This window comes from Styela clava, chromosome 9 (assembly GCF_964204865.1).
Source record: "Styela clava chromosome 9, kaStyClav1.hap1.2, whole genome shotgun sequence".
Taxonomy (NCBI): Eukaryota; Metazoa; Chordata; class Ascidiacea; order Stolidobranchia; family Styelidae; genus Styela; species Styela clava.
This window is the reverse complement of record NC_135258.1, coordinates 11526007-11548928: the sequence shown is the minus strand read 5'-3', so window position 1 is coordinate 11548928 and position 22922 is coordinate 11526007. Positions and strand designations below refer to the sequence as shown.

Here is a 22922-nt window from a genome sequence, read left to right as displayed (position 1 = left end):
TGATGAAATGTATATAGAATGATGCATATATAATTAATGGTGCGATTTCTGGCTGCTTTCTCATTTCTATTGATAATATAATAGTAATTGAAGTCTATATTTCTGACTAAAACTAAAAAAGAATTAACAAAAGATTAAGGAAAGGTATTGGCCCAAGTTTTTGTGATCAAAATCTCGTTTTTCCAGAGTTGGGACCTAGATTCCAAGTTGACACTTCCTTCAGTTTAGAGTCAAATTTTGAGCCAAAAAGCCAAAATTTGGATTCATATGGTGTCTATTTACTCAAGAATCCCGACTATAACATTCAAATTGGAAATATTCATTCGGTTTAATGTCTGGATTCTTCATGTTAATACAATTTATACTTACAATATCTTCATTCTCAGTATCAACAGTAATCAATAGCATCATGAAATAAAGCTTAGGATTCAATATTCCCTGCAATTAAATATAAGGTTGTTTTGATCATTTTCATTTTTAAAGGAACTGATAGCTGGATAGCCGTAATGACGACTGTCAATGCATTACCTAATATAAAACAGCTTACGAATAGAGCAGAATCTATTGCGATCCCCAAAAAGCAGTAATCTACTATGTTCTTAACGGCCATGTACTTCTTGTTTGTGAAATTTACCCCGATTCAGGTCAAACCTATGTCATGTTGAAAACCTGTGATTTGAGGAAACCATGTCCCAACACTTGATTTATGTACTCAATTCATGTTTTCCTTCCAAAGAATGATATAAAAATAGAAAAGAATAATGAAGAAATAATACTAACCAAATATCTTTTCGTTCCTTCAGAATTTGTGTAAAATCTGCATATTTGATTGAATTTTGAAAGCATGCGTTTCTGAAGTCCAATTGCCCACTGTATTCCCATTGTTTCGATATTACACAGATCATGTCCACGAAAATCCATATTTTGCAAAGGAACTTTTTGACAATGTTTCAATAAATGTTCAAAATCTTCAACAGGAAGCATGGAAGTCTTGTTTGGAGACTAGGTAACAAAAGATATGAAAAATAATTGTAAACATATGGGAATAAGAGACTGAAAAAGCAGGGAGCCAAGATAGTAAAATTTTATAATCAGAAGTTTTTTCTGTCAAAATCTCATCCTGAAGTTGAACTTTTTAAAACTCAAACTAGAGCACAAATTAGGATTGTTTACCCAGTTTAATGAATAGATACTAGGCATGGACTATGAAATCTACGGGAAAATTCGAATGTATAAAATTACCGTATGATAATTGAGCGAAGGAAAACATTCTCGTTCTACAAAAATACAATCAAATTCACCATAACAAGATATCTTGTTAAACTGATTGGAAAAATTGGAAGAAACTTCACTAAAGAATAAAAATGTGTTGCTCACAGGTTTATCCATGTAGACTTTATCCCATAGTTGATTTCTGTAGCATTGTATTTCAGCAGAAGCACAAATATTTTTGAGAAAATCTTTCAATCGACTGATTTCACATTGTACAAATGATGGTAGGCCTGAGAGAAATAAACGAAACTTAAACTGAAATGTTCTAGAAAATATGTCCAGATAAGTAAGATTTTTGTCCATAATCAAATGATTAGGAACTTTGAATGTGATAAATAAAAAATAAAACAAACCAACAATATGATTTAATAGTTTTACACTGATTTTTTAAATATGAATGCAAGTGCTTTTCTTGTTATAGTTGAATGATGTATGTCTGAGGAAGTCTGACTTTGGTCAGACGAAACGTTACAGAAATATATTTGTGTCAGTGTGAATCAAGACTCTTCAATCACTCAGAATATATTTCCATTTGGCATGCTGCCATTAGATCAGACCATAGAAAGGTGAAGAAAAAGATTGGCAATAATACCAGGTCTCGACTTATGTTTTTGTTATATTTATATACTGCTCCTTTAAAGTTTTCTTTCGATGCGTGATTGTAATATGAAAACAAAATATGCTTTTATGCGTTGTTTTGCACCTTCACCGAGAACATGACTCAGAATAATCATGCAGAATGCTAGAATGGGTCTTAAAGAAAAAGAATACTTCAAGTACATTCAATAATAGGCCTATCAATTTTTTCCACACTTGTGGTGCTAAGGGAAAAATGGTTTTTCAGGACATCCAAAAACCATTTCACATAACCTATAATGACCTATGATTGGACAAACCTTCTTCTTGTAAAGCAAATTTATCTTCATTTGTAGATCTCACAGAATGTCCTGTGGAATTCTGCATTTGTAAAAACTCTGTTGCTTGTCTTGGTGGATCTTGTGGATTACGTCGAATCCCAAGTGGCAAGGTACCTACATTAGGCATTGATTGTCGTCTTCCCTGAGATATCAATTTTCTTTTTATGAGACTTGGTGGTCCAGGGGTATAGAAAACGTTTTCTTGGTTATATGTCGGCGAAACTATCGATTCCGTCGGTGATTTTGTTTTTGCAAATGTTTCTCTCGCTTGAGCATTAATATTAAATTTTCTCGAAGAAAGAGGCGATAAATGAATAGCTTCTTTTTTCGCAGAATTTGTCGGAGTTGTGGCCTGATTTGCGAGTTTTTGTAGTGAAGACGTCGATTGAGAAGATGTAGGACTTTGTCCTTGTTGTTTGACATTCAAAACTGTGCTGGGATAAGGTGCAGGTGACATTGTTTTGTCAGTTGATGGAATTTTTTCTTGGCTGGTACGAGTGACTAAATTTGAAGATCTTCTTCTTACAGGAAAAGTTAGGTGAGGACGGCCCTCTGAAATAATATTTATAAAATGCTACAAAAACTGAGCACTAACTATTTTGGAGATTGTTCTTACGTATCATATGGATTTTAATAGGAAGACAATGGATGTTTCCACAAGCATCTACCTTCTTGTTTAGTTCCGTCGCATTGGTTAGTGAGCAGGATGCCAAAGGTCAGTAACAATTAGATTGTTTTCATAGTTTCGCAAGTTTTTCATTGTGTTTCCAAAAATTTACCTAGTTATAATTCAGTAAAATAAATGGCCATTTCGTATTCTGAGGAGATTTAGTTCAGGTGCAGTTACCAAAAATTAGTCCCGGAATAGCAAGACTAGATTAGTTAACTATTTAATGACAGAAGGTGAAATAATTTGAATAAAATGGTGGTTATGAACATGTAAATTAGTTTAAATGAAACTTGGGCGAAACGCTCTGAAAATAAGGATCAAAAATTTTGCAAAGGTAAAATATAGATAAACTCTTGCAGTATCATGTTACTATTACTGCGTGCCTAACATTTCGCTTTAACTATGTTAGCTTTTGACTATGTTAGGACATGCAATGAGGCAAACTTGGACCAGTCACAGTAACCATCAACTTACCCATGCGATCGAACCTCGGAAATAGATGTCTTCTGTTTGTGAATAAGACAAAGAAATTTAACTTGACTTTCTTTTCTTCTGTTGAATTCAAATCATGCCAGATGACATACCCAACATCATACATTCCATGTTCATCTTTATTGCAAGACGTTGAATGAAATTGACCCCATATTAAATGAGAGGATACCTGCAAAAACGACATGAATGGAATGAATGAAATTCATTTTGTCTGCTTTGGAGTCAATTATGATTGGACACTGTGTGGGTCTACATATTTATTACATCCTGTGTATCAATGCTTCCCAACCTTTTTCACACGCACTTTCATTGCCATTTTTTCTGTGCGTTCCACAATGAGATGTTAATATAGGAGAAAAGAAATAATATATCCCATGCAATTGAATGCAAAACTTGATCTTGCATAATGAATATTATCAGATCAGGTCAATAACGACGCATAATTCTAATTGTTACATTGTTGCAAACATGTAATATAAATTTAGCGCTGAAATTGTTGTTTCATTTTTGTGTACATATATATCCGTGTATCAGCTACAAACACCCTGTATAGAACTATAAAAAGCAACCCTATATGCCTACCAATGTAAAGATCAATGACAAAAGGTAACAATTAAAATAGCTGAGCTACTAGTCTTACCAAGGCATGTTCGTTTTTAGATACTTCATTGTCAATTAATTTCAATGTTTTGAATCCATGATGAGAAGCTTGTTTTCCGACAACATATTCATATAATTCTTCTGCAGTAACGTGAGAACATGATGCCTTCACCACTCCTTGATATATTTGATTGAACACAAACGCTGTCAAAGAGATAATATATTAGAGAACCTGATACAATTAGTATTGTGAAGTGTATACAATTCGTTCTTTTACAACATAAAAAAGTCATTCAAGTGAAATACTGTGCAGTGCCAAGCTTGAATATGCACAGAACTTCAATGGACATTTACTTCGACCCCAAGCAAGCAAAAGCAAGCCCCCCTAGGCTTTAGGAGATTCCAACACAATCATATCATTATCTTTATTTTCATTCTGGTTAGCATTAATTATGACCATAATTGTAATGATGTATCACACAACTTTTACCTCTTGCACCATTTGTGCATGGTAAAGATGGTACAAGTGGGATAACATATTTGAGAAACAACTTAATTGGCAGTCGTCTCAACATTGACATGAACAGTAATTTCTACGTAGGAAAAGTTTAATATCTTGTGCTTGATAAAAATGGTGCAAGAGGTTCAACTGGCTTAAGCGGAACAAGTGTGACACAACATCAATACACCACTTTGTTAACACTAACATGAAAGTTCATTTTTGTGTAGATCTTTCTTTAGTCATAATACAAAGATTGACTTACATGGTGGAGTCTGGTAATATTCGATAAAATCCTTGAGTAGAGACACGATATGATATCCAGGTTTAATAGCTGTCTGACGATCTTGCACATACATTTGTATATAACGAAGATGAAAATCGTAGGTGAAGGAATGAAGGTGGGTGTCATCCTGGAATAATAACATGTAATCGTTACTCAATTTATCTAACAAGATTCAGCCGTACATTATGCATAAGTCAGGTTTAGTAATTTACAGCGATTTTTAAAACCAATAGATTCTTTAAATACACTCAAAATTATATAATTTAATTCCGGCAAACTACAGAAAATAGTAAACCTATTGAAGCCATATTTATCTCCACAAATTCTTTCTGTTTTGAATGTGTTATTCATGCATATATCTCTTTTAATATAATCCTTAGAAATTTAATGATGATCCATATCCAATTTACATTTTAACCATTCTCGTTCTCGAACAGCGATCGTTTTCTATCACTTGTTCATCTACCTTGCTACCTAGGATATATTGGATTGCATATTAATTGAGCAGATCAAATAAGATTTTGAAAAAAGATCAAGTTAGTTATTGAATTATAAGCTAAAGCAGCACATAATATAGGAAATAAAAGTTTGAATCATACCTTCAAGTGTTCACAATCATTCAGAAATAAAACAGTCATTTGTTGATTTAAATTTTGTTGATATTGTAGTCTTGACGCTTCAATAACGTGTAACTGAAAAATATAACATATCGAATTTGTATTACAACTGAAATCGAACGATAAAAAAAAATTCTAGGCAAAAAAAATCTAGATTTACCTTAACAGAGAAATTCCTTCCTGCACATGATATTTCAACAATTACAATTCCTCCAGCTGATACTCGATATAAACATATTGGATGTTTTGACTCCACTTTTTTCTCAGGTACATCTATAAAAAAAGATTGTTTAAAACTTGTATAAATGAGAACAAAATCCGTGAAATTTTATAACAAATATTGAAACTTGAAAATTACGGTCATTGTCTGGCGATGATCTGGTAACAGTATTATGAAATGACGCAAAAAAATTAACTTAGGGCAAGGTCATCATACCTAGTTTAGTGCCAGCAGAGGCTCCTAATTGTATACCTTGGCCTCCTTACTTTTTGTAATCCCATTTCATGCCATGATTCGATTTACAACCATTCAAAAATGTGGGGAGAATGAAAATTTGAAGCGAATTAAGAAAAAAAGGGTTTATACTTATTTTGTATATGTTAGAGCTCTAGTTATGTGTTAGATTTTCAGACATGGAAAAAGGGAATTCTGTTTAATGCAAGTTTTATTATTACATATGAAGATGTAACCCACAGAATATGGATATGCTCCTGATGTGTTACAAGTGTTATTTATGGAACTTCCAAAGCATGACATCAGCAGAAAAGTTTCCAGAAAAAAAGTAGTGTGAAAAAATTTTCATAGAGAAAACAACCTTCAATTTTCTGTTTTGTTGATTCCTGTGTTCTTGATTTTTTGTACTTTGAAGCAGATTTATCAATAGAACTCGATTTCCTTATCAATTTATCTGTTCTTCCTGTCTTATCATCTTTAACCTGAAATATATGTACAATGGAGATAAAATATTTTTCATATCACTATAATTATGTCCATTAAGAGATTAAAATTCGAAAAACTGGATGCATGTAGATAGAAGCTAAGACACAAATCACATTTAAAAATTAATAATCGATAAATCCAGAAACGGTAAGCTTCTTCAGCTGATATTAAAAAAGAAAATAGATTTGACACTGCACACATATTTTCCGTAATATGGTGGATTTTTGAACATTACTTAAATACAAAATTGAATTCAGTAGTGATACTTCAATTTCTCCAATTACTGAAAACAATAATGAATCAACAAGGAAACAGCCAGGATTTTCCGACGGGTTGGTTCTAAAATTTCTATGAGCCAAGTTAGATCGTAACAACTAGCGTGTCCGGTCAGAGGCCGAAAACATGGGGTCCCAAGAGTCTTGAGAATCTAAAAAACATTTCAAGCTTCAAAGAGTTGTTTTGGATGATACAGAAAAATCACCTCCTTCCTCCCTGGCTACAGCTCGTGAATCCTAACATATGCAATATAAAGATTTCCAAACATACCATAATAAAATTCATGCTCTGCCAGTATTGTACATAATGCATCATGAGTGATCTTCTTAGTTCTTCAGTATCATATCTCGTGTCATCCAAACTAAATAATAATATCTGAGAATTACTATTAAGTAACATTAGAAGGAAAATGAGAGAACTGCCAAATTTTCAGAAATAAAATCATAAGTATAAATAGTATAGATAAAAGGAATAGAAATTATAATGAATGGTGTTTTTCATTCATGAATTTTGAAGCAGAATTTTGTCTTTGTCTGTTGCGGCATACATGACTGTCAAAAGATAGACAAGTCATGCTATCTAATGCAGCAATAGTAAACTTGACTAGACATAGCCAAATACAGGATTACACCTACCTTTCTGATACCAGTTGAGATAAATTTCCTTTGGAACCTTTGTTTGCATTTTCCTTTCGTGTTGAATTACTCCGACTTCGTGATTTTGCATCTTCATATGATTTTCCTTAATATAGAAACAGATTAGTAGTAACAGAACAATCAGAAATAGAAAGAAAAACGTCGATAAAAGCGCAGGGGAATTATTATCAATGAAAAGATTGCTGCACTTGCTGGAATAACCCAGATATGAAGCAAGCCATTTGAATAGTTGGGTATTGTAAATTTTTTCCTTGCAATGGATTCTAATTTCGAACAAATTTGCAACAAAATCATGACATAATTCAAAATTCACTCCGCAAAACTTGATAGAAGATAATCTTCAAAAAATGCCAAGCATCTCACAATTTCATTTGCATGAAATCCCATTATCTGACAACACCTATTACAATAAAATTCATTTTAAAATTTCTCCAAAGTAATAAAAACATTTGAAAAACATAGGTTTTACTTCCTATCGTTTAAAAAGAGTTTTCTGATCTGTGGCAAATATACCAAAAATGAAAATACCACTCCGAATATACTACAATCCGCGATACTTGGTAACAAAGTGGTTCTACCTGTGAAATCTCCAGATTTTCTCATTACACCAGAAAGTCTTTTTTGTCGTTTAGATACTTGAATATCTTTCTGGTCAGGAACAGGAGTTTCATTTTCCGTAGATGGTTTTCTTAATTCCAAAATTTGTTTTCGCCAGTGCGGATTGAAAAGCATCGGTGATGTTACGTGATGAATCACACGCGAATGTCGTAGCAAAACCTTCAAATTATAAGAATAGTTTGAATACAAACCAGAATTATAAAAAGTTCAAAGCGAAACTTTTACTTATAATGAATGCAGCTTCCAATACAACAATTTTATTTGAAATTATTCATATCGAAAAATATGTTTTTAAAAAGGTAAATAATTAAAGTTTTTGTATTGTGTGATATTTCAGTCACTCCATATTACTAGGTGTCTAGCTGAAGGTTACTATTCTAGCTTGGCGAGAAAACTTATATGCTAAATGCCTTTTTTCCGAGACTGTATTTTGTGGATTCTATTTTGCACAACTATTCTTGTGGCACTATTGAACTAAATTTCTCACACCTCACTGGCATATCTGACACAAGAACACAACTATACATAGCTCTTGTGGCATCAGTTGCCACTTACTTTATCAGTACTCTTTCTACTTTCACTTATTAAAGGCTTGCTTTGAACAAACTTGCAAAAATATTGTATATTGATTTCCAAGTCTTCAAGAAAACATGTTTTTAACTCTTTTGATAGAATATGTTTAGGTGATGGATATCGTGCTAAGCGTTAGGAATACACTCGCATCCTCTGATTACCCTGCATGATTTTGCAGGTTTGAATTCCATGCAGGGATAATTATGTGCGACAAGATTGTTGGAGTCCTTGTCGCTGCAGAGTGGTTTACAAAACCGCTCGTCGATTACAGCTTCCTCCACCATCAAGTCATGCATCTGAAACAAATAGCTGTCTAACTAATCCCAAACCCTACATGAATGGGAACCTGATGAGAGGCCGTGGTTCGCCATATGATTAAGCCCTCTTATCACTTTCCTTTCCCCGGGATAAATATGTAAATCCTATTCCATTCTATCCTATATATAATGCAGATATCAAATTGAACCAGTACTGTATATGGATATCATTGAATTATACAAAAGGGTCAGAGTGTACCTGTAGTACTTCCTTAGTGATTGAAACATTAGAAATAGAACCAGGTCTTTCTCTCCAGTTTGAAAATACTCTGAGTAAATGTTGTTGTTCCTCCCCTCTCTGGAATAAGAAATTAATTTATTTAAAAATAACCTCACAAAGACAATAAAAGCAATATGATGACCCTCATAATTGTTAATGAGCTTGCACTGGAGCTGATTACCGATATAATGATTTTGAAAAAATCATACCACCACTCAAATTTCTTGGCGTTGCAGTTAATGTTAGGCATACCGTTATCAGGGAATTTTTTACAAGGCCTTGTTCGTAGATGAACCACAATTATGCGTCATATAAAAAAACTCAGTTTCGACCAGTTGGTACTCAACAAATGATGAAAGTTCAGGTTCAGAGTTCTTTATTTCATCTATCCCTTCTTGTTTTGGATTGCAGTACAGTCAACCCTGCATCACACTTTTATGAAATAAAATTTTTATACCTTTTTCAAATTAGCTTTCATTTCCAAATATTGATGAGCATATTGTGTTGCAACATCCATGTCTTTGTTAGAATGAGTAATACAAAGTGGTTTGACAGGTGTGTTGGAAAGATATGCTTCGTTGAAAAACACTCTCCTGAATAAAAAAATTTTCTATATTAAAAACACTATATGTTCCAAGTAAGAAAACGAGGGTAAAATGACAATTTCCTGGTTACATTTTTTTCATCAAATATTTACTAGCATTGAAAGCTGGGAATCCAAATATTCATATATGAAATTGTATATTATAGAAAGCAACAATTCAATTTATGGTTTTTCGACTTTGAAGTCATTTCACAACTGAAGTGGAGACCATAGTAGGTCATATAATGGATGTTTCCCCGAGTCCTGATTTCCTTGTTTATTTCTGTAACCATAACCAATCAACAATGATGTAGCAATTGCAATTTCTGTAGTCGCTCAGACAGATATTCAAGCATGGTTGTAAACATTGCCTCGTTTTCATAGTTTTGCGTGTTATTTGTCAGTTTTCAGTTGTGTTTTCCAAAAATAGTTGTAAATTGAATAACTTAATTGTCATTACATCTTTCTAGGAGCTTTAGTTCAGTTGTTGCAGTAATCAATGGGCGCAAACGCTGCAATAGACTACGCAGCACATGGTTGAATAATTTTCAAAAAAATAATCCCACACAAGTTGCAAAAAATTATAAATAATAAAAAGAAATATAACAATGCATACTTGTTTGATTTTGATCTTCGTTGTGATTGTAATTCGTTATCTGATGGTAACTTTGAATTGATAAGAACCAAATCAACATCCTTCACATCTTGTGTGAATGAGTTTGTATGAGAATCACCTGAGAGAGATAAGTATAATGCTTCTTTAATATTAATAGATAACTCAAAAAAGTTTTTCAAAAGATCTAGTTAGTATTATATATAATGGATAAGAGGAATCTATTCATCCCTATTTCAAAAAGCCTAAAAATCCTAACTGTTCATGTTCTGTCTATTCGTTAGCTGTTCAACGAACCCCTGAGAACAGGGACGTACCCAGGAACAAGGGCCTAGCCTGTGAGGGGGTCGTAGAGTAAAAAAAGCATTTTTCTGTATCAAACATAGCAAATTTTTCGTAGCTCAAAACACTTCTCAGACCCTCAAGACTTCTGACTGCGCCCCTGTCTGAGACTCAATGAAAGCTCACAAGATACTTGCTATTTCCTTGTACTTTCTGTATTGAATATAACACTTAAAGAATAATTGAATGAGTATTTAAAATAAGATCAGATGTAACACAGCCTAAATACAATTTTCCAGCATAACAGTACATCCTTTCCTTTTTGTATAAAACTGACTACCTTTTGCACTTTGCACATAATAAATTTTGTAGAAATACCATAAAAATTATGATCCGATGGAGAACTTGTCATCATTCTTATAAAAACTGGAGATATTAAAACTTGTCTTCTGACCTGCTCTGGCTCATCTAATAGAAGATAAATGTTTTCTTTCATGGTAGCTTAAAACACTCAAGCTATTCATTCTGATGAATAAACATACCACCTAATAAGCAGAAACGCATGAAATTAAATGGACAAAAATTCTGACTTGCACTGGGAAACTTTTCTTACTAGAATCCATGATATTTCTAGACACTGTGTATTACATTTTGGTGATATTTGAACCTGATCTATACAATCAAAGTCTTCCTACACTTCCTACAAGCTGTTTAACACATACAGATTCAAAATAACCAACTAAAAAGCTAATACCTGATCAACAACCCACTAAAACTACGACTATGGTTTTAATAATTTTAATAGTTGAAAAGCTATTTCATTGTGTATAATATACAGAGAAAAAATTGACTATTAAAATTAAGGAATTCGTATTATGCATTAATGGAGAAAAATATCAAGAAATATGATTCATGCAGATTATTTGGCGCTCCAGAACTGTATGTACTAATATGGAGATAACTACTTTTGTTCACCTACTTTACCTCAAGTTGGCTAAAGGTACGGAAGCCTATGGGGAGGGTGTATATTCATTTGGCGGTACTCCTGAAGTGTGCGCACCAAGATGTCGCATAACCTGAACCCTAACCTGGTACACAACCTGAGTTCAGGTTGTGCACCATCTTGGTGCGCATACTTCAGGAGGACCCACTTGGCTAACATACACAGTCCCCGAACTCGTAAGAGAACTAAAATATGGATAATTGGATGGAAAATTATGGCCTAACCCTAACCTGGTACACACACTACGGGAGTACCGAATATTTATCACATACTTCAGAATTATAGCAAATCAATCTTAAAAAAATTTGAAGGTAACCTAATGCAATTATATGCAAGCATACTTGAGCTTTTGTTTTATTGGTGGACACAAAAATTAGTAATGATAAAATTGGAAACCATTCGGTTCGTACATTTACATAAAACACCTTGATGAAGTAGCAAATAAAGAATTTCATACCTTTTTTAACACTTTCAGTAGGTTGCTGTGAGAATCCAGCTTGAAAAGTACAATGACGAAATAACGACAACTTTTGAAAAGTAATGCAGTCGAGAGCACGTCTTCTTGCATTGTGAAAATCAATACAATGCGACAGTTTAACTTGCAAGTTCCGAGCTTAATTAATAATGAATATTATTATCAGAAAGTTAAACAAAAAGAAGGGAAATGAATTGTCTGTTATTGTCATAGATTTAAGTAGATCATTGCATTACCATGGACACAAGTAACGATTTTCTACAATTAACGATATACCGTATTTACGCAAAATTACGCCTATATCGCGAATAGGCCGCCTCCCTAAAAACGGCCTTAAAACGGTGATTTCATAAAAAATCGCACATAAGCCGGTCCTACGAATCGTTACACGCCGGAGGCCTCAAGAAAAACGTAGAAAGAGAACAAAATTATTGTAACGCAAACATTTCTCACGTTTATCGTTTTTGCATGTTGGCGAGGGCCGTTGGTGGATTATTACCCGTAACTCTTACTTGTTAATTTATGTTAAATAAAGTCTATATTGCTTTTCAGTGCGTCGTGATTGTGTCGGGAGTTTAAAATAGAGTTCCTGAATCAGCATAAAACGATTTCCATTGATGGCCACAATGGCGATTAATTTCGTTCCTTGTCCGTTTCAAGGAAAGAAATAACGCTGTATTAACACATTCTTATAAATTGCTACGAATCTTAACACGCCAGACGCCTTAAGAAAGGCGCAGAAAGAAAACAAAATTGTTGTAACACAAATATTTCTCACGTTTATCATTTCTGTTTGTTAGCGACAGCCGTAGATTCTTACTCGTAACTCTTACTTGTAAATTCATGTTAATAAAGTTGATATTGCTTTTCATGCATCGTGATTTGTATTAATGGGAGGGATTGTTGTCGGGAGTTTAAAAGAGTCCCTGTCCCTGAGTCAGCATTTTTTTGAGACAATTTCCTTTGATCGTCCACAACGCGGTTAATTTCGCTAAGAGTCCTTATCACCGCCCCTTAACGGATAACATATCGTAAAAGTGATTAAAAGTCGCGCGCCGTTAATTGCCTCTATGATAAGCTGTATGATAAGACAATCACACCTCCACAAGCGAGTGAAAACAAATCAATCACAGACTGTACAAGGGTCACATGTTAAACAACCAATCACAGACTGTACAAGCCATCAGCTGTATGATAAGACAATCCACCTTCACAAGCGATTTTGTGTGTGCATGCACGCTTTTTATCGTGAGGACTTTGTATGGTTTGAAGCTTTTGGAATTACCGGCAAGTCAGCATAATATCATCTTGTTGCGTGATCAAATTCTGACGCGCGAATGAGCCGATTTTTTGGTGCAATCTGAGTTATGCGTGAATAAGACGGTCCCTTAGTTTGGCAACTTTTTTTTTGAGTTTTAAACTCGGCCTATTCGCGATTATATACGGTAATTATCAAACCAATAAGAGGATCCCAACTTTATGGCAAACCTTGTATTTTCCTATGGTAATCATTTCAAGACAGGTATTGGAATGGGAAATATGTCAAATAATTCAGAGCATAGATAGAGGGAGCAGTAAATAACTAGCTTTAACAAATACTTGAAACCCTGACAAAACACAAAAGGTCACAAAAAAATGGACATTGTTTCGCCACATTGGACATTGTTTCGTATTGACTGACCAATCACAGACTGTTATTGCTGCTACAGCAACAACTATTTTTTGAGTTTTAAACTCGGGTTATACGCAAGGATATGCGGTAGTTACCGAGTAACATATTAGAATCGGAAAATATCTGACCTGACTTTTTATGCTCACATAGTGAAATGCATATTATATTGTAAATGGAATACCTTGTTTATATATAGGTACCTGTTTCATTAGACATATTGTATCCCCAAACTTTTACGGAACGTGATTGTACATGAACAATAACAAATTGTTGCCTTGGTATATATGCAGCACACGGTGATGACAATCGATGTTCCTGTACAAATGAAACAATGTAATAGTTAGTTGTTCTCAAACATTCATAATTCGTAGCTTCCGTTCGATGACTCTCAAAACTGCGTTCAATGCGTTATGCTTTATAATACGAAAGCCAACAAATGAAAGCAAAAGAATATATGCATTAGAGTCAAAGAATTAAATACATCACAGTACATTTTTATTATATTAATGAAGTGATGGCGAATGCTACCTAGTGAAGTATTTTGTTCCTCACTACAAGTGAACTTTTCTGTGACCCACTCTGAATGCTAGTGAATATTCATATCGTAAAATTAAGTCGCAATACTCCGCAAAGCTCTCTAGTGAAAGCCATCATTCATGGCCCGCTGTTGGAATCCCTTTCCTGCCCCCCCTCCCCCTGAGTAGCTTAAGAACCTCTTTAAGAAACTCTGTCTTCAAAACAACTATAATATTGAAATTGAATACTAAAAAATCTTAACTGCATTTATACTGATATAACTTACATGTGGTCGAGGACTTTGTTCTGGTTTGAACATTGAATCATAAGGTGAAAATTTTGCAGTTTTTGATGTTCCTTGCTGACCTGTAACAGTCAGAACGTAAGGTTAGAAGTTGTTGGTAAGGAAATGTAAATGAACAAGCAATTTAGCCTGCTACTTTCTACTAGCCATTTGTATTATTATTATTACTTTATAAAGCAAACAAAACAATTTGTAAATTTTAGAGTCATACAATTGATATAAAAATATTAAATTCTCGAAAATCGGGGCAAAAATCATTTGGAAAACAATCTAACAACAACTGACATGACAACCAATACCAACCAGATTGAGTGAAACATCCAACTGCTTTTCTCCAAAGCAAAAAGTTTCTTGCAATAAGAACATAAGTTGGGTACCTGAAATGAGAATTAAATACTAATCAGAATTACTAACCAGACAATGCCATAATATGGGGTACTCCAAAAGTATGTGTACCAGGCCAGGGTCAGGCCATAATTTTATTCTGATTTTCCTTTTTCAGTTCTATTACCAGTTCGGTTACTGTCTGTGTGAACCAAGTGAATAACCCCCTGCCCATTGGTTTCAGTCCTTCTACATAACTTGATGTAAAATATGCGAACAAAATTAATCTATTCTACTCGGAACACAGCCCTGTGCAACTCCCCTGATGTCTAACGTTTTGAAAGGTAATTCCCGGTACTATTTTAGATTGGGTATGCAATGCTGAACGGGGAATAATCCATTTTTTTTTTCAAAAACAGCTCCTCGTAAGATGAAATTGGTTTTTTTGTAGGCCTTGTTCGGGGAAATAGGTGTGCATGAGAGTTGTATAAGGAATTTGGAAAAAATGTTGCCAAGGAATTACACTTACTTTCCGGGTAATTTGGATTTGTTCTTCTCAAAATCATCTCTACCAAATGAAAATGCAGACATTTTTGATTTTCCAGGTTGACAAATGAAAGATTTTACCTACAAATGAATAAAAAAGTTGCAAACAATAGAATATGAATAAAAATTACAATTTTTAAGCTAAAATCTATAAATGAATACAGAATGCATATACACACACCATTAGTTTTAAACAATACAAATTTTTTTTCAAATGTTGTATGCAAGTTATTACTAATGTTAGAGTTTTGGCAGTGATTAGCAACGGAGAAAAATCTGAAGTGGTAGATTCAAAATAATGTAGCAATATGATATATTTCTAAAAATGTTTAAACTAATTTACTCTGCAATCAATCAAGATGTTTCCCAATATCTTCTGCATATCTTGTAGTGTATTTTTCATTTGTGACATCGAAGATAAATCCATTGACAATTTGAAAACAGAAGGACATTCATGTTTCTCCATTTTGTCAAACCAGGTCTGAAATAGCAAAAACGAGAAAATTTGAGATTTTCCAGATTTAAAACTAAAAACAACAACAGCACAACAAAAAAATCCATATGACTTCAGACACATGTTAGAGGTATCAAGTTCAAAACCCATACAAACATCCATTTGGCCCAAACGTCTACAAAAAATTTAAAAAAATTGAGTTCTTGATTCCAGCGGATGCATGTGCAGTGAAAATTGAGCGGCTCTTCAAATATCTCTCCAGTACAGTAGTTATTGCAGTCAAAAAGATCTTGTCTAGAGCCTTGTTCAGGTAAAGAGCTTGAGTGTAATTTAGTGTAATTGTCTCAAGCAAAAAACACCATTCGATTAGTGAAATAAAATTGTATAAACTATAAATATATAGGAAGCAGTAGTGGCAAACTTAATATGTAGGCCAGGGTGGTCCAAACCCAGGTCCGCGGGCCACATGTGACCCGTTGCTTTATTATCTGTTGCCCGTGTCACATTTGGAGTGTAATCAAAAAATCGCATTTCATGCTGTTTCATAATAAAATTAATCAGAAAAATCTTTTAACATATTGTTACATCAATAATGTCACTAAATTGACTAGTGTTATGGTTAGCTGAGGCAACTAGCGGAGTTGAATGATGTGCTTGGCAGTCTAAATTTTTATCTGGCTTTCTATCTGTTTGGTCGGGAATATATGCTAACAATAATATAGGCATCATAGAAATCTAAAAATTATATGCGGATTCTATTAGCCTGTGATGGCTATGTCTGATAACTATGTGTTTGCACAATAAAAGTGTTTGTTTCATATTGCACTGTTTACCTATTCCTGGCACTAATGCAAAAATAATTTTTTTAATAATTTCAACTTTTATATAACCCAGTGAAATACCAAATAAAAATTCTACCTTGGATAATTCTTTATAAACATCTCTTAGATTTCCAAGTTCTCCTTCTTCAGCTTGTGAACTGGCTGATTTTCTACGATCCGTCATGGCAGGGCTTGATTTCTTACCCGTAACATTTTGTTTTGGATTTTGATCTGTTAACAATCATGAAAGTGTGCAACAAACAAAAAACATTGAGAAGGAACAAGGGACAAGGGAATAAGAAATGAATAAAAATAACATAATCTCTTTTCACGAAACATCAAGTGTATTTATGAGCTTTCGTTAGATCATAGTCTAACTTCTTCAGATAAATAAATGACAACAGTTTGAAAGCAGCCAGCAGTAAGATTTAATGCGTTTTAAATTTGAAATAGTTTAATCCGGCTTTCCCAACCAAATAGGAATTCCGCCTCAAAGAGGAATTTCGTTGTTTTCAGGTGGAAATACAAATTTATGCAAATTATAAACTGTGCAAAAGCCAGAAAATGAGTTGCACACAACACTAGCTAGAGATTATTTAAAGCAGGGGTCGACAACCTACGGCACGCAATATAAATCCGGCCCGCGACGCTTCACTGAATTATGGTAACAAAACAGCTTTTTTGACGATTGCATTCTTCACGTTACAGAATTTATTGTGAGAGACGTGTAGACTAAATTATATTATAACCTAACAAGTATATTATTGACAAAACTCGTTTAATGAGCCTATAATTAAATTATAATTAGACAAATGGCAACAAAACGCAGAAAAGTTGATGCTCAGTGCAAAGGGTTTAACGGCACCGAAAATATTCAAATGGAAATTTTTGAAATGCAATGTAACGAGGAAATAAATCTATATTCTGTTCGAGATATGTATCACTGCTTGATTTTTATTATTTAAAGTATCATCCGTTCGGTTTTCAACTTTCTAAAAATAAGTGCGGCCTATGACTTGCAATCCTTAATTTTGGCCCGTGAGCGAGAAAAGGTTGCCGACCCCTGATTTAAAGATAGTACAAATAATGAAGTTTTTATGCATAGTGTAGAACAGTGTTTTTCAAATAAAACATAATTTCGCCTCCCTATCTGTTATTTGTAGCTTATTGTTAGCTAGTTATTTTTGAGGTGGAGCGCGAAACTTGACAAAATCTAAAAAGGGGCGTGGCTTAAAAAGTTTGAGAACCACTGATGAAGAAGGAATAAAGATAACCAAATGAGGCAGAAGGAGGATTTATCGAAAATGGTTGGGAACTGCTGGTTTATTAATCATATTATTCCGCAAAAGCAAGCTGGTGATGTTGTTTTACCTATCAATGAAGTGAAAATTGGAGAAACAGAAAATGTTGTCAGATTAGTTAAAATAAAAAGCCTTGCGAGAAGCTCATATAACAGAAATTGTGTAATCTCACTGTTATCAGTAACTCTTAAAGTAGTAATTATCAGAAAGCCATGTTATGAATTGATAACAATATAAAGATTATGGTATCAAAAATAACCTACATCTTATTAATATTTGATTTAAAGTGGATAAAACAGTTAAATCAATAACATCAAATTAAATTGAAAAAAAATCAGGATTTCCAAAATCGTGCCATTCGACAAATTCATAACATAAATTAAGAAAAACAATTCAACAAAAACAAGAAATCAAAATAGATTTCATTTTCACTCAACTAAAATCAATTTTTCTCATGGTTAGGCTCAGCGAGAGAAAACTTCTCTCTGATAACGTTTTTACATACACACCTTCTTTCGAAATGGGATGCAGTAGATTAGTCAAAATTCCACGCGTGCTGGAGGAAGATGTTGATGAATCATTTAAAGATCCAAATAAAGATCTCATAGCATCAGTTTTAACGTTGCTCGCATCTGATTAGGCAGAAATCAAACAGATCAATTTATAAGCAGAGATAAAAAAGCATGATTGTAAATTACAAACATGATTGTATGAAAAGCCACCCAGAAGCATGCAGCTTGCAAAATTATAAACAAATTTGTTCCACCATTAAAATGCGGTACTCCCGTAGTATGTGTACCAGGTTAGGGTGAGGCCAAAATTTTATTCTGATTTTCCTCATTTTAGTTCTATTATGAGTCCAGGGACTGTCTGTGTTAGCCAAGTGAATATACCCCCTGCCCATAGGCTTCCGTCTCTTTACACAACTCATGTGAAGTAGGCGAACAAAATTAGTTACCTCCATATTGGTACACATACTTCTGGACCGCCAAATAAAGTGCAGGGTTTTGAAATTACTAAGTACCCCTTAGACATAGAATAGCGTGGATTTCTTAAAATAGCGTGGATAACATAAAAATTCTTAAATTTATCTACCTAAAGCATTATGCCATGTTATAAACAGTTGAAATTTCCTGTTAAGAAATTATAGTAATTATAATATGGTATACATTTGAAACTGTCTACTCGTTTCAAAATTATTTGGTTGATAAAACATGAACTATTGAAAAATTATTATTAATATTGTCATCAGGAAGACAAATTATTCGCTTTCACTTCTGTTACCCATTGCCATGATAAGGAATAATATACCCGATTACCCGTTATAAGATATTAACCAATAGTAAGTCACAGAAAATATAATAAATTTAGGTAATATGACGGATATTGTTACATTTAATTCGTTTATAGATTAGATTTGCTTAGAAACAATCTTGGAATATCCAAAGCTACAAATCTGGATTACAAATTGAACATTGCCAAAAAGTAACTGCATTGAATTATGGGAAAAACATTCTTCTATCTATTTAATAGGGTACTTTCGTAGTATGTGTACCAGGTTAGGGCTAGGCTATAATTTTATTCCGATTTTCCTTATTTTAGTTCCATTACGAGTCGGAGACTGTCTGTGTTAGCCAAGTGGATATACCCCCTGCCCATAGGTTTCAGTCCCTTTACACAACTTGATGTAAAGTATGCAAACAAAATTAGTTACCTCCATATTGGTGCACATACTTCTCAGCGCCTTTAATAGTACCGTATATTAAAAATGGACAAATTTATGTCTTTAATTTGTTAACTTCTAATACTTCAAAATGATTTAAAATCACAATATTCCCAAATGGAAAGATTATGTACAAATTCTTATTCTTGAGTAATGGCAGCCCTGTAATAATACATCATTCATTAAAAATTGAGAAGAATTGAATAAAAAATAAATAAAAAAATTCACACACCAATCTCAGTGCATGCATCGGTAATACTGTATTCAAGGACTAAATTAAGTAAAAAAATAAACAAATCAACCTTCATTGATACCGACACAACACAGCTCTTTGGAGTCAGATAAAAGTAAAATGAAAGTCTCCAGGGCATTGAAGAAAAAAAATTAGAAAGAAAGCAAATTGGACAATCACTACTTAATTTACAGGAGTGTGTTCATAATTTCGAATTACAATTTAAATTTTGTTATGAGGTCAGTTGTCAATGTATCGTAACCAGGTTTGTTTTATTTTAAGTATTGTTACCTCATATAATACACCTGTAGATGATAACTGACTGAATGTGGTATCGATAAATTTTCTTTAAGACTTTATGCAAAAATAAAACAATGTTTTCCAAAAGCATTTTCTGTATCTTGTCACAATATAATCCTATTTTTTGCTGTATGTCTGTCTCCCTGTCCAAACCACAGAAGAAGTGAAGCGTTGCTATATCATCAATATGACTAATTTGCATCCCAAAAATGAGTTGAAGAATGATTGAGTTGCAAAGATGTAGTGATGAGCAAAAAGAAAGAGATGGAATGAGAAATAACTAGGAAGAAAAGTTGACCACACGCAAAAACTGGCTGAAAGGATTCTATGTTTTCCTTTTATCAGTACAATTTGTGATTTGAAGAGGATAGAAACATTCAGGAAAGAGTATTAACTGAATGTAGTGCAATTCATTTTGATGTTGTCTCTACTGATGTCCGTTAGTCTAGCAAATCTCTAATTGAATTCAAAATCTGAATTTTCTAAAAACTGAAATTTTCTATTAAATTTAGCCGTTTAAATTTACCATTTTGATGTGTTGTCTCTGCTGATGACCGTTAGTTAGTCTAGTAAATACCAAATTTGATTCAAAATCAGAATTTTCCAAAAACTGGATTTTGGTAAAAAATTTACCGCCCATTTCGAGCACAATTCTTTGTTACAAAAACCTATGCGTCAGAATAATTGATATAGATATCCCCAGCTATTGGGAAGTAGCAAAAGAAAGGAGAGTTTGGAAGTACATACACCCGATCCATAAGCACGTGCAAATTAATATTAAATTGTGCTGCGTATTTTTGTTATGTCATAGTGCAGCATGCTTGCCTGATGCAGGAGATGACCTAACTCTCGACAGTGGAGAATGGGACTTGCTTTTACCGATATAGATGCCAGCGCTTAGAGATGTCGCTGAACTGTCAATGTCCAGTTGTCGAGACTGTCCGCTATGGGACGTTAAGAAGACCGGGGTAGGCAAGGACAGCTTCCTTGAGAATCTGCTGTGGCTTCCTGCAGGTTCAAAGATTTAATTAAAATTTTAATTTTAATTAAATGAAAAATCAAAACTTTTACCCAATTCGAAAAATAATAAAATTGGAATAATGGATATTTTTTTTTCTATTCCGTATTTAATAGTGGTGATTTGAATGATAATTTAAAAAAAACTATTCTAAAATTTCAGGTTATTGACTTATTATTAAGGGGTAATATTGGTCATAGATTCATTTTTACACAATATTTACACTTTGATAAATATCTAAATAAGAAATTTTGAGTTATGATACAGTGGTTAGTATATCATTCTTAAGCATGAATCATTTTTGCAGCAAAAACCAGGTCTGTGAAGCCGGAGCGGGATGGTGTGAAACTGCATTGGACGGTTGCTTACTGTTCATATTATAAAATCTCAATGGCTATAGAGTAGGCTCGAGCCCAGATCTGACGTGAAAAGTAAAACTTCGACACTGAAGCCACAGTTTGAATTTATTGCGTTTTTCGGATTTGGAATCAGAGTTATTGTGATTTCAAATCAGCTTCCAGATCTGTTTGCCACTATTGAAGATCACATACATCACGGTCAAGGCCTGATCAGTCCAGCAGTTTCAAAACGAAATTACTATATATAAGTTTACTCTAGCAAATTTATGTATTGAGAATTTGTAAATAATCTGGATTATTGAAGCTTGAATAAATTAAACTTGAATAGAATGATAATTTGATGTAAGTATTGGAATATTTTTGAATAAGAGTTTATGAATTGTTACGAGGCACAGGAATAAATGATAATTATTACATCTTCGAGCATAGAGAGAATTTTTTGGATGATCAAAGAAAATTCAAAACACTCAGTTCAAAATCTAATCAAAAATTCAATTAATTATATTGCAGATATAAAAGATATTAACATCAAAATTGTATAATATTGATTTTATTTATTAATTGTTAATATTTCCATCCCTATAACATATTTACTATGCTGTAACAATCAAGCAGGGGTATTGAAACAAAGATAATGCAGCGCACAGCCCAGTGAAATGAAAAATAAACACAAATTACTATTTTCAGACAATCAGAAGCAGTGAGGACAGCACAAAGCGAAGTGGTTAATAATCATATTCATCTTATAGGATTTCTGAAATAAAATGTATATTTAACCATGTATGCGCCACAGATAAAGCAAGTTTGCAAATTTGATTTGGCAATGGTTAATATATGATTTGTATACAGTTAGAGAACGGTTAGGGGTAGAAAAAATATTATTACATTCTTACTTTTTGATTTCTGAAAATCGAGCGGCATCACATCATCCTCTGTCTTCACTAGACCATGTAAATCACAAAGAGGAGGTCGTAAGATCAGCAATTCCGTTACAGCATCGAACAAAGCGTGACGAACGGCAGTGTGAAGCCGTTTATCGAGATAGTCAACTGTCAATGACCCTTTGAGCCAAAGATGGAAACGGACGTAGGTTTTCACTGGTGTGGAGCTTTTCTTTTGTAACGATGATGGCGGACGATCAAGCATCGCTGGTGTATTTGATCTGTATGAGAACAGGATAATTTTTTTATCAAGAAAATTTGCTCAAAGCAAGGTCACGCTTGATTCTCACTCAGAATTAAAGAACACTAATCTTTGAGCGAAGTTACGGGTGACAACATAACTGCCAAGAGCTATTAAGAATCCTAGTGTAAAATTACATTTGCCAAATACAGATGGCACGAGACGCTTATTATTTCAGAAATATAAAAAAATAGTTCCAACAGTTACTAATAGCATGGCAAACCATAAAGCATTGCTAAAAGTAGTAAAGTATAAACAGGG

The 22922-nt window shown here is 33.5% G+C and overlaps 1 protein-coding gene across 7 annotated transcripts in view; it reads right to left on the bottom strand.

Moving 5' to 3' along the window:
* Positions 1-22922, bottom strand: part of LOC120338903 (KICSTOR complex protein SZT2-like) — a 66563-nt gene that overhangs the window by 905 nt on the left and 42736 nt on the right. For 2 of the 7 annotated variants that reach the window (XM_078115843.1, XM_078115845.1), the window contains 26 exons: positions 22373-22641; positions 20928-21110; positions 18357-18479; positions 16644-16777; positions 15615-15752; positions 15255-15352; positions 14705-14778; positions 14384-14463; positions 13782-13896; positions 11892-12047; positions 10153-10270; positions 9411-9546; positions 8933-9031; positions 7804-8002; positions 7205-7310; positions 6840-6930; positions 6169-6289; positions 5514-5626; positions 5336-5428; positions 4716-4863; positions 3992-4155; positions 3334-3520; positions 2169-2741; positions 1378-1502; positions 781-1002; positions 370-438 (listed from right to left, as the gene is read on the bottom strand). In XM_078115843.1, coding sequence (XP_077971969.1) covers positions 370-438; positions 781-1002; positions 1378-1502; positions 2169-2741; positions 3334-3520; positions 3992-4155; positions 4716-4863; positions 5336-5428; positions 5514-5626; positions 6169-6289; positions 6840-6930; positions 7205-7310; positions 7804-8002; positions 8933-9031; positions 9411-9546; positions 10153-10270; positions 11892-12047; positions 13782-13896; positions 14384-14463; positions 14705-14778; positions 15255-15352; positions 15615-15752; positions 16644-16777; positions 18357-18479; positions 20928-21110; positions 22373-22641 — 3934 coding nt within the window. Of the gene's footprint in view, positions 1-369; positions 439-780; positions 1003-1377; positions 1503-2168; positions 2742-3333; positions 3521-3991; positions 4156-4715; positions 4864-5335; positions 5429-5513; positions 5627-6168; positions 6290-6839; positions 6931-7204; positions 7311-7803; positions 8003-8932; positions 9032-9410; positions 9547-10152; positions 10271-10298; positions 10900-11891; positions 12048-13781; positions 13897-14383; positions 14464-14704; positions 14779-15254; positions 15353-15614; positions 15753-16643; positions 16778-18356; positions 18480-20927; positions 21111-22372; positions 22642-22922 lie in introns of those variants that run through there. The other 5 variants (XM_078115844.1, XM_078115846.1, XM_078115847.1 and 2 more) reach the window with 5 other exon arrangements.